The sequence below is a fragment of the Leptidea sinapis genome, chromosome 26 (assembly GCF_905404315.1).
Source record: "Leptidea sinapis chromosome 26, ilLepSina1.1, whole genome shotgun sequence".
Taxonomy (NCBI): domain Eukaryota; kingdom Metazoa; phylum Arthropoda; class Insecta; order Lepidoptera; family Pieridae; genus Leptidea; species Leptidea sinapis.
The window spans coordinates 13,128,364-13,140,811 of NC_066290.1; the positions used below are offsets into that span (position 1 = coordinate 13,128,364).

Below are 12,448 nucleotides of genomic sequence, written 5' to 3' on the forward strand. Positions count from 1 at the left end.
TTTAATCATTAATTGAGTCATAAGAAGACAATACCAATAACGTAAGTTACTATCCAAAACTTAACGAAACACTGGTAAGAATATGACTATAGAAATAAATGACTTTTGATATTATAAACCTTACAATTTCAAGTGAAAAATGCACTTATATTCTTCCCTTCTGTACCACTTTCAGTTTCTAGATAATCTCTAGAATCAGAAATAAGGAGATCCGTAGGAGAACCAAAGTCGTCGACATAGTCCAAATGATTGCGAAACTGAAGTGGCTTGTGCAGGGTTATATAGGGCACATAGTACGACGGACAGATGGCCGTTGGGGCAGTAAAGTCCTCGCATGGCGACCACGTACTGGAAGACGCAGTGTTGGTAGGCCCCCCACAAGACGGACCGATGCTCTGGTCAAGATCGCCGAATACGTTGGATGAGGGTGCAGGACCAATCGTCGTGGAGATCTTTGATTTGAAATATCTTCCGGCTGATCATGAGATAGAGCGTTGCTCTGCCATCGCAACAAAAACAATAGGCCAGATTTGACGCGTTTGTGTATGTAGCATACTTGAGATAAAAATCGTAACTATCGTTGACTTTTCTGTCCCAATAAACTTATCGACGGTAACTCATCTTATCCGTACACGCTGTCTGTCAATAGGACGACGTATAGCTTACCAGTTTGTATGGAAATTGCAACAGTGAACTGACGATAAGAATGACATATCGGGTATATTGGGACAGTTTACTATCTCTGTAAGCCTGCTGAGTGATAGCACTCAGGGGCGTGCATATTATATAAATATATATATAATTAGACAATGCCTACCTCGTTATCAACCTAAATAAATATACTGTTAAAGTTAATTTAGTTTAATTTGGCCGAGTTATTTTGTAACCAAACTACTATTGAACCCCCACTCATACATTTTCCTAAATACCTACGGTAAACAATCTGCAGGCTCGACTACGATTAGTTAAAGTGCCTATCTTGCTAGAAAACCAATGCACGCCCCTGTGAGTCCTTAAATAGTTCTAATAAAATATTTTTATTTTATTTTAAGATACCTATAATTCTGAGTCTTCAACCGCACATATCACCGGGAGTGTAACCATTACCATAAATTACGGTATCATCCCCACCATCTGGTTGTGTGCTAACGTACAATCTAGTTGTGGAATGAGCTTCCTTATGCGGTGTTTCCACTACGATAAGACATGGATACTTCCAAAAAACGTGCGTACACCTTTTTAAAATCATGGCAATGCTCTTGTGATTCGTCTGGTATTGTAAGAGAATGTGGGCGGTGGTCCTCCTATTCCATAAAATAAAACAAATTGTTATTTTTTCGCATATCACTTGTTTTTCAGATATGGGGACTGAGTTATATTTTATACTTTATACCCTTAGTAAAAAAAAGTATAGTGTAATTGTGATACCAAAGGAAAAATGCTTAAACTTACTAGTAAGAATTTACGCCTATGAATTCACAGACAATTTTTTTTATAATTTTGCTAATATTTTGTTCCATGCGCTAGCAACACTAAGTATCTAAGCCACAAAAAAAGCTTGGCCAAGGCCAAGCGCCAAAAAGCACCCCTTTTTTATGTGTTTTAACTCAGATTCTATAGCAAAAGTACTGTGTTCTTGGTTAATTTAAGGTAAAGGAAACTATCACTGAATCGAAGAGGCTTAAGAAAAATCATAAAATTAATTATATTAAAATATCAAGCTACCTAAAGAGGAGAGTCAAGACAGGAACTCAGAAAGTATAATTTATAATGTAACAACCGTAGCAGAATTCCCTACTCTTGCCTTTAGTGTCCCTTACCCTAAAATAACCCCAATGACGGGGAGAGTAGGGATAGCGCACATTTTTATGTATATTGCTTATAATATCAACACAATTAACTTTAATTTAAATATAATCTGCCGGAACAAAATCTATTAAAATATTATTGGGTCCTAACAAGAAAAAAATTGTTGTAATTGGTTAAAGTTTCTAATCATCCCACCTCGTCCTGTTGTACCCAGTCGAATTTTTAACCCTTTTTGAAATCCAAGATGACTGCCTAACAATATACTTAATTAATAATTATTGCAACAACTTGGATATCGTTTCTCGGAGACCAGATGCAGAAAATGACATTGGAATCATTTTTAAAATACAAGAAGGCCGCCGCGAAAAATTATGATTTGAACGACATGGAGCCCAGGTTCTCTGTTAATATACCATATTATTTAATTATAATTATAATAATAATCATTTATTCAAGACTAATAATATGTGGTGCAGAATGTTTTGTGCCCTACCCTCTGCGGTAGGATACCCTGAGTTGCAGAGGCTAGGTCCATCCGAAAGGCATTATTATACATAATTAGCAAACTCACAAAAAAGAGGCATGTGTGTGTGCGTGTGTGTGTGTGTATGTATTAATTCCTGATGGAATGACGCTGGTGGCTTGGGAAGGGGAAGGGCGCTGGTGTGGGACGCTACTTGCGTCGACACTCTGCCTCCTTCTCATGTCCAAGTTACGTCAGTTGGTGCTGGGGCTGCTGCTTCGACTGCCGAACACAGCAAGCGTTGCAAATATGTTGGTCTCAGTGAGTAATACATATTCGTGCCGTTTGGTGTGGAGACACTTGGCCAGTGGGGCCCAGAGGCGCGGAGAATGTTCAAAATACTATCTTCGCGCCTCGATAAGGCTACTGGAAACCCAAGCGCTGGCAGCTATTTCGGTCAACGGATCAGCCTTGCTATCCAACGCCGTAATGCTGCCAGTATTCTTGGTACGCTTCCACGTAATGATAGTTTTAATTTTATGTAGTCGTAGTTGTAGTTGTTTTAGTATTGTAAATATACTTATAAGATTTGTTTTGTTGGAATAATAAACAATTAATTCCTATACTTAGTTGATATGGATAAAACGAAAGGGATCGAATAAAAGAGCCATTCAATGTTCGTCACATTTATTTTGCTTCATCATTGATTATAATATATTTGAAATAATTATATCGTGTCCTTGAATTCAGCCGTTTGTCGTCATATAAAGAAGAATCAGTTCTTACATGTAAAACTCATTTTGAGCTTAACGTAAAAAATCTTAACTTCCATTAATTATTATAAAATAAGTAATCTCTATACTACGTAACGATATTCATTAGTTGTCATTGATTATCTATTGTCTTTGTCATTGAATCTTTTAAGCTGTGGCGGCGCTGTTTGTCGTGTTATTGGTGTTGGTAGATGCATTGTCGCTTGGTTCGTCAATTTGTAGCCATGGCATCCTCTTTTGCAGCTCTTGCCTAAATTCATAAAAAAAAATATTACAATTAGATTTTAGAGATTAAATTTTTATATTACATTTAGATGTCTCCCCAGTATGTTCTACCAATGATGTGTTTTCGGTTTTCCAAATTCATATGTAGGTACCTACGTTTATTTATAAATCGTGTGTAAAAATCGACCAATTGGCATTGGGAATTGCATCCTCTTTTGTAGCTCTTGCCTACATTCATAGAAAAAAATATGGAATTATTTTTATATTACATTTAGATGTCCCCCAACTATGTACCATCGATATAACCCAATGTGTTTTCGGTTTTCCGAACTCATATGTAGGTACGTTTATTTGTATGTCATATGTATGTAAAATCGACCAATTGGCATTGGGATTATTTTCAAGCAGTAAAGGCGCAAAAGAAGACGTCGAGCTTCGAAAAATGGATGGTGAATACAAGATCTTCACATATTATATTTACACATTTTTAATTAACAATGAATTACACATTATTACAAGACATACTTGGGATTTGCTTGGAGTGCTATTTCATTCTACAGAACGGTTAGCAATCAATAAAAATATTAGGTATCTCACAGTTTTCTATTACTAAAACAACAAACAGAATCGTTAATCAAGATAATGTTAAAAAAGTGGTTTTTTACATATCATTTTCACCTTAATAAGATACAAATAATGTAAAGCGTTGTATTACTACTAACTATTTGGCAAATGTTACCTGGAAAAGTTCATTCATGACGACCTGTATAGCCGAGTGGTTAGCGATCCTACCTACAAAGCTAGAGGTCCCGTTTTCGAATCCCGGTAGGTGCAAGCATTTATATGATGAATATAGATGTTTGTTTCCGAGTCATGGATGTTTAAATGTATGTGTATATGAATCTATGCATGTTTAAGTAAGTATATTGTATTAAATATATCATTGTCTTGTGACCCATAACACAGGCTATATATCCTTAACTTGGAGCAAGATAATTTGTGTAAAAAGTGTGTCAATATTATATTTGTTATATTATTCATTGGAGTGTATACTTTTAAGGACATCAAAAAGTTTTATTTCCAATTGGATTTTTAAAACTATTTCTTTCTAATTACTTGACCGATCATCATGCCAATAATATTTACCTGTATTTTGGATGACTTATGGCGTAAACCCAGGGGTCTATGCACGCAACCATCTTGCAGGCGATGGCAGGAATCATCGTTACCTATAAATACAAAACTGTAGGCTAAAAAAACATATAAGAACGGTCACTGACCTGTATAAATGACTTAAGTGAATGTTTGACAGCAAATTTTTTGTGCCTATTTGAAGCGCCACTCGCGAGCGTCCAGAGAACTAATTTTGACGTATAATAGAAATGGAAGGAACGTCGAAGGAACTCTGAAGTATTTTTACATTTGAATTAATTTCGTTCGTTTCCCTTGTTATTTACATTTCAAGAATCAACGTAATAAAGTACACATTTTTTTTGTAAATAGTTTCCCACTATCTATCGATATTTGCTGAGGTTGTCATAACTAGTTTTAGTACCGCAGACTCTCGCTACATGGCCAACAGCACCAAAATGGCGAATATCGAACGGGCAAAAAGCACTTTGACAGCCACCAGTCCAGTGGTATGAAGTAGAGGTCAGTGAGAAGTACAGAAATCTGTTGCTGTCAAATGTCTCCAATTCCAAATTATAGAATGTGAATAATTGTGAAACTATAGGCTCTTTCAATAATTGAAATTATTTGTTGCTACGTTTCTTAGTCGGTAATTAAGTGTGACAACAGATTATATTTCTAGTTGAAAGCACAATTAAAAGATAAATATAATATCATATCATTTCCCACTATGAGATTTTTAATTTATTCGTATTGCAATAATTTTTCACACCATTACTACAAGCCATAGTAGGTACCTACCTACTAGTGGGAGGCACTTTTGCACGGGATGCCGACTAGATTATGGATACCACAACGGCACCTATTTCTGCCGTGAAACAGTAATGTGTAAACATACATAAGGGCGCTGTACTAGTGAAATTAATGAGCAAATGAGACAGCCGCTCAGAATTGTTAGGTTTTTCAAGAATCCTGAGTGGCACTGCAATAGGCTTGCCTTGGCGTATTAATTATAATCAGCTGAACGTCCTGCTCGTCTCCTCCCTTATTTTCATATAAAAAAGCACCTTAATATCCGTAGCGTTGCAAGTGCAGAAATAAATTGTAATGTTAATTACCTTCTTATCTAGATTTCTATGTATATATCTTAAGTGAACACCAAAGTAAGTTTTGACATAAAGTATGATTCAGATATGTTGGTAAAAAATCAGTTTGGATATTAATTATAGTTAGAGAAGAAGTAACTTTATTTCTTACCCCTGGGGTAAGTAACTCCTGATCGCCATAAGCACCAATGAGTGACATGACGCCGTATGGAGTCCACGAAGCAATAAACAGGAAGCAGACGGTCAAAGCAGCCTTGGCTATTCTGATCTCTGCAGATTCGGCGGCAGCATTCTGGTTGGAACGCAATGATTCTACGTTCATTTTCTTTGCTTGTTCCCTGTTAATGTTAAGACATTTGTGTGGTAAAGGTTACTTTGACTTTCTACAGACTGGGAATGGAGTGGCTATTGAATAATAAGTTCTTCTTCCCACAAGCACACAGCCGGTGCGAGGTTCGAGTCTCCTTAGGAGACGCCCCGCGACTGTTGTTGCGTAGTCTTTGCGGCCTCCATGGCCCACGTCTTATGCCGCTGTAAAAGCCTTCAGGGCTAACAGCATAGAGGAGGTTTTTAGTCGGTATGGGGTGTCCGCTGGCGTGGACACTTTAGTCCGACAATACGAAAATAGTCCGCAATCCCTGTTAGATCACGTTTAAGTATATTTTGAGCTAGATACCCTTATTAAGTATTCCCTTAAATTAATTTCGTCTCACCTCAATGCTGCTTCGTGGGCGAACACCTGCGAGACAATGCCGCTATAGAAGTACAATATAAACGCCATTGGCAGCGCGTAGCTACAGAAGAAAATGCATCCCACGAATAGTTGATTGTCAAACGTGTTCGTTAGATAATCAAACGAACAAGACGTAAGGAAACCCTCTGTAAAAAAAAAACGAGTAAGTTTGTCCTTTCTTTGGTAAATAATAATATCAACATGAACACCCTGTATACATCCTTGACATTGTATACGACAAAACATTATAGGAGGATAACTATTAGTTACAAAGGGGCAAATCAACTTGCGAATTAAAAGTCATTGTTTTTATATTTATATACTTTAGACTACATTATTCCCGAATACTTACATCATATTTCTAACTTCCCGCCAAGTTTTCAAAAATCGGGAAGTTATTGGATTTACCCCGTTTTTCGAAAATTTTAAGGTAATTAAATTTATTGTGAATTATATTTTAAACAAATGAACGTTTGGAACGTTTTTCTGGAATTACGTCCAATTGTTCCAGCGAATAAAAATTTTTAAAACATAAATTAAAAAAACATAAAATCATTTATACGTCTAGATCGATTGTAACAGCTGTGACCACGTGGAAAATAGTGGCAAAATTTTGTACAATCTTAAAAATCCGAGCAAGGGTCGGTCGACCAGATATTTATATTTAATAGTCGAAGAACTTGTGCCTGAAAATCAGTATTGGGTTATACCCAACTAATATGCTGAGTAGCAAACCTTTTTGGGACAAAACACTGCAAGCACCAGCTTATTATGTTTATATAGAATAAGTCTTACTTTAGTTTTCTTGTTTGGTTCTTGATGTAGGTATATTAGTTTTAATTACATAAGGCATGAATATTATATTTGTAATCATTAAGATAAGTTTTTCATAATTATTATGTTCGTATCATTAATATTTACCTGTTTTATAGTGTTCGTTCTAAATAAAGATATATTTACTTACATAAATTATAAGTTACCTGGTACGAATCTGCCCCACACCCTGAACAATGGCATCAGAGACCATGGCGTTGCGATGATCCAGACAAACAACATCATCAGGATCACTTTACCTTGGGATAGCCTCCCATCTAACGGTCTTGTAATTGTTGAATGTCTGTCAAAAATAATAATAATTTTTATTAACCTCCTACAGACTATGTTTAGTAAACCAAAATTAGTCTCAGTGAATCAAATCTGTTCAGATTCTGCTGCGAAGCCGCTGAACACATCCTTCTGGAATGCAAGGCCATTGCCAGAATCAGGCTGGGGTGTCTTAAAACACCCTCACTCAAAGCAGAGGACGTGCCCGGCCTGGACCCTCTGAGGGTCCCACGATTCTTAAAAGGTCTAGAGAAAACAATTTTAATCCCGGCACATGTCTCCTAGTCTACTGCCTCGATTTCACCACAGCTCTTTGTTTTTAGACATAAGAAGTCGAGGGTAGGTGCGCCAGCGCAAGCAGGGGGATAATAGATCCTAGGATTTAAGTGCATCTAAATCCCCTCCTCATAATAAAATAAAAAAAAGCCATAAATGCAAAAAATATGAACCGTTATTATTAAAAGATGAGATATTATTTCGATAGGTTGTTTGTTTTTTTTTTATAAAACCATGCAAAAGTTTGTCTCCATGTCCATTATTATTGCACTAATGAATGCAATAGTTTGCTTAAATATCACAAGTTCTACGACGCCAATACACTTTCATAAGGACTGTGTGTAGGAGCGAGTGCACGATATTGGTAATACTACTTTATCAATCTATAACTACGTGTCATGTCAGTATGCTATTTTTCTTGCCAGCCCAGCACCAAGGATTGTGCTAATTTCAAGAAAAGCAAATATAGTAAAAAATATTGAGATTACATTAAATTAAGAGATAATTGTCCGGATTAGTGCATTCCATAAATTCAAGTCGAAATACTTAATATTTTTTTTTATTTGAGAGATTAGAGGAGTATATGGGTATGTGGGAGAATGGATCATTCCGACCACAGTCGTAAGCTTCGCCTGTAAGCGCGGCGATTTCACGCGAGTAGCCGTGTTCCATATTCTTTGGTCTCGCTGCGCAGCTTCACTGTAGTGTGGTGGTACAACCTGGTAAGCCGACTGATCAAAAAACTGGCTTCAACAACCTTTTATATCCCCAGAATATAGAAGGAAAACCGCTGTAACTACCTTTCCCCAGCTATCACACAGGAAGAAAATTTCATGTCAACCACGACCGCTTTGTCAAGAGTGTATCGACCATGAAATCAAGACTAAATTTGTAATTTCGAGATTGGCATTCGAAAATAATAATAATAAATTTATGAGTAATTATGACCAAAGTAGGGGAATTAGATAAATAAATTAATTAAAATTATTATTAGCCTGTTGAATCTTAGCACTATGTGTTCCTAGGCTATTGGGCTGGTTTCAAAAATTCCCACGATGTAAAATTCTATTGTCTAGTGTATTCTGTACGTCACTACTGACTATTCAAATTGAACTTAGTCACTTACCGCCATTAAGCCGGTGTTTGGTGTTATAGACGTAAAAAATCTTTTTGGGGAAAAAAGTAAGTATTTTTAATATGCTTTGAAGTCTGGGGCAACACTGAAGAAGTCGGCTATTCGCGCTATTTATTACCTAGGTCCTAAAGAATCATTGAGAACAAAATTCAAAGAAATTATCATCTTGACTTTTGCTTCTCAATATATTCTTGATAATGTAATATATATACATAAGTGAATTTGGTAGAAACTGTCATAACCATAATATCAACACCTGGAGCAGACGTAAACTTATAATGCCCACTTCTCGGCTTAGTCGAGTTAGTAAGTCTTTTGTGGGGCGATGTATATGCTTTTACAACAAGATCCCAAAAAAAGTTTAAAACAAAAGTATTAGGTTATTCAAATTAAATAATAAGTTTAATTGTACAATATTACTTTGTATACATATTTTTTCGATGAAAAGATAGCAGCGGTAGTTTGTTGCGCCCGTGCTTCTCAGGTCGTTTTGGAATGGGTGGTAGTTTTTCACTTTCAATAAGTGAAGTCACATCCCATTTTGAATAAAAATATTTGAATTTGACGGTTTTAAACATTTTTATTACTCGCTGAACTTTTGTATGCCATTAGTTCTTTTCTTTAACTAGTATTAAAACAATCATAAAGTTACGAGATAACTATCCCCAAATTATTTGAAATCCACCGTTCTATTTAAGTTGGAGTAGTGTTCTCGGTCACTGTCAATCAATTGTAAATTGGTCAGTGGCCAAGGTACAATAATTACAATTGTAATAAAGAAAACGATGTAAGTGATACCTGTCATACGCTATGCATGCATTCGTCCACGCTTGTCCAATCCCACTGTAGGAGCCAACCAGAGCAAATAATTGACAAGCTAGTGCTCCGGCGGCGAAGCCTCTCATAGCGCTGTTGTAAATAAAAATAGGCGCTTTGGCCATCATGATAAAATCGAAGACTGCTAATTGTAATATTAGAAGGTTGCTTGGTGTTCGTAGCGATTTCGTCCTGTCAACAAAAAAAAACAGATAACTCTACCAACTACGCTATATATCTATCAGAGAATAAGTTTAGCCATACAGAGAGGTGACGTTGCCAGTTTCATGGGCACCTTAACATTTGTAACTAATTACTTTTAATAGTATTAATAGATTATTTCAGCTTCATTTTATGTAAAGAGTGTTATTTACCAAGTCATGTGTGTTTAATAAACGTTATTTATCCTAATTTTGTGAACTTTCTTACGTGTACGCGTGTACGTAATTCCACTAAGAATTATCTGTGTCGTCTCGTCTACACGAAGAGGAGAGATGTTGACTCGTGTCCTCTATACTAGGAGGAGAGGAGATATTGATTCGCCAAAGACGAGATTGTCTCGTCATCGAAACACGTGTCGAATTGATTAAAGACAAACACAAAATTTTGGTTGATTATGGAATTCCGCAAAATAGTGCCAAATTTAATAAATTAATTCCTAGCCTAATTCAAACGTTATTTAACTAAAGTATGCTGTATAATAATAAAGCAGGATGTTACTCACGTAGAAAAAATGAAGATGACCATGCCGTTGCCAATAAGAGCTGCTGCTGTGAAGAAGCAGTAGAGAAGCGCCAATGCGGTATGAGCGGCTGCAGGCGGTGCTTGGTACTTGAACCAGTGCTCGTGAATCATTGCCAGGTCCTCACCGGTCAGGCCTTCGCCCAGCATGTGGACCTCTTCACTTGATCTGTACGAAGCATTTTTTGTGAAAATTGAAAATTAAAAAACTTTATTATTGATGATCGCAGTAAAATTGAAAAGATATTTCTGATTACTCATAGTTGATCCAAGTTTGGCAAAAGAACAATCCTAGTACCTATCTTTTTTTTATGAAATAAGGGACGAGACGAGCAGGATGTTCGGCTGATGGTAATTGATACGGCCTGTCCAAAAATTCTGAGCGGCACTACAACTGCGTTCGTTTCCTTGAGACATAAGATGTAAAGTCTCATTTGCCTAGTAATTTCACTAGCTACGGTGCCATTCAGACCGAAACACAGTCATGCTTACATAATTATTCATTATAACTGCTTCTCTGCAGAAATAAGCGCCGTTGTGGTACCCATAATCTAGCCGGCATCCTATGCAAAGGAGCATCCCACTCCCCTATAGGTACTATAGGTACTAAAATATTTACAATACTATAATTACATAAAATTAAAGCTTTCATTACAGCGAAGCGTACCAAAAATACTGGCAGCATTTACGCGTTAGATAGCTAGCTGATGCGCTGACCGAAATAGCTGCCAGCGCTTGGGTTTCCAAGAGCCTTATTGAGGCGCGATATTCTTATATACTTTATACATTCTTCTTCGCCTCTGGGCCCCAAGTGCCAAGAATAATAATAATAAAGGTACTAGAATTTTTCTTGCATAAAATAAAATATTGTGGTTTTTGTTACCTTAAAGGGGCAAAATATGCCCCGTACATGTTGTAAAAATCCGAGCTGTTATCCATTTCTTGTGTTGGGATCATGATTGAGCAGTCCTCTGTAGTTGCGGGAGTGCCAACCCTATCGACTGACTGCTGAATCCAACGAGAAGCGTCGGTGTTTATATATCAACATATATCGCTAACAGGCTTTCGTGGATAATCTTGAGTGATTGGATTAGTCGTGATTTAACGGCTGTAGCTTCGATAGATTTGTGCTGATGTGCAGATACAGGCGACGTAATTACAAGAAACCATACAAAATTGTTACGATTTATTTTATAAGATGAATATTTTTTAGTGTAGTAAACTCGTTTTTTTCTATGAGTACTATCCTAATAATTTTCCCTTTCTTGGCGTGCGTCCGTGCAGAATATGATGTCGCTATGCCAACTTAATGGCTGACAGGCTTGCTCTGCATGTATTTATTTATTGAGTATGACAACTCACTCTTGTTATCACTAATTAAACATTTTGTTGAGGTAAAACCTTTAGTTGCGGATGCAGCGGGCAACTACTAGTAAGTAATTCGAAAGCAATCGTAAAAATGTGAATTTAAACAAAATAGTCAAATTGTAAGTAAAAGTATTTAGTGAGTTTTGCATAATATATTATGTAGATGAGCATTATCTTTTGTTATGGGTAGATTTCTCGTGACAGGTTTAATGCCACTGCTTGTGGTGGCGACGTGAGGCAGGTCGTTCGCAAATCTATGAATTTACGCACCATGGAGTCATGGCCATGTCTTTTAAAACTGGCCATAATTTCTGGTTCATATCTGGGCTAGATGGGGGCCAGTCTTCTTAAAGCTCTTATTGTCCGGAATACTGAATTCCAGCCAAGCTGCTTTAAGTCCAAAGTACATTTAAATACCTAAGAGATTTCACAGCACGATCTAAGACTGTCGTTGATACACTTTGGCAGAATTGAATCACTCCTTTTTTTTCGATTAGGCCATGTCCAGTATCTCTCTAGAGAATTTTATTAAAAAACAATTCAGCATATTTAAATCGTAGAATTATCTAAATTCTGGACCGAATGGTTAGTAACCATTTTTATTCATCCGTACGCTGTGAGTCTCGCTCAACCATTCGTTCTTATGTACAAGAAGTCACTAAAAAGTGGAATATTTCCTGCTTTATGGAATACAGCTAAAAGGTTATACCAATATACAAGAGTGAAGATGTCAATAACTACCGCTCGATAACTAATCCAAGTTGGTTT

General features: G+C 36.6%; 1 protein-coding gene across 1 annotated transcript; it reads right to left on the reverse strand.

Moving 5' to 3' along the window:
* Positions 1-2,942: 2,942 nt before the first annotated feature.
* LOC126972472 (opsin-2-like) lies at positions 2,943-11,341 on the reverse strand. Its single transcript, XM_050819268.1, has 8 exons — positions 11,196-11,341; positions 10,296-10,481; positions 9,554-9,763; positions 7,221-7,357; positions 6,221-6,386; positions 5,659-5,845; positions 4,417-4,499; positions 2,943-3,295 (listed from the first exon to the last, which is right to left on the reverse strand). Exons 1-8 carry the CDS (start codon positions 11,267-11,269, stop codon positions 3,193-3,195), a joined length of 1,146 nt encoding a protein of 381 aa, XP_050675225.1. The 5' UTR covers positions 11,270-11,341; the 3' UTR covers positions 2,943-3,192.
* Between the last annotated feature and the right edge of the window lie 1,107 nt (positions 11,342-12,448).

Excerpts from the sequence above, each read along its gene's own strand:
- LOC126972472 (XM_050819268.1), bottom strand. The coding sequence starts at position 11,269 with ATGATCCCAACACAAGAAATGGATAACAGCTCGGATTTTTACAACATG. Across the intron at positions 9,764-10,295 it reads GTCATCTTCATTTTTTCTAC|GACGAAATCGCTACGAACAC; the intron begins GTGAGTAACATC and ends TTTTGTTGACAG. Across the intron at positions 6,387-7,220 it reads GTGGGGCAGATTCGTACCAG|AGGGTTTCCTTACGTCTTGT; the intron begins GTAACTTATAAT and ends TTTTTTTTACAG.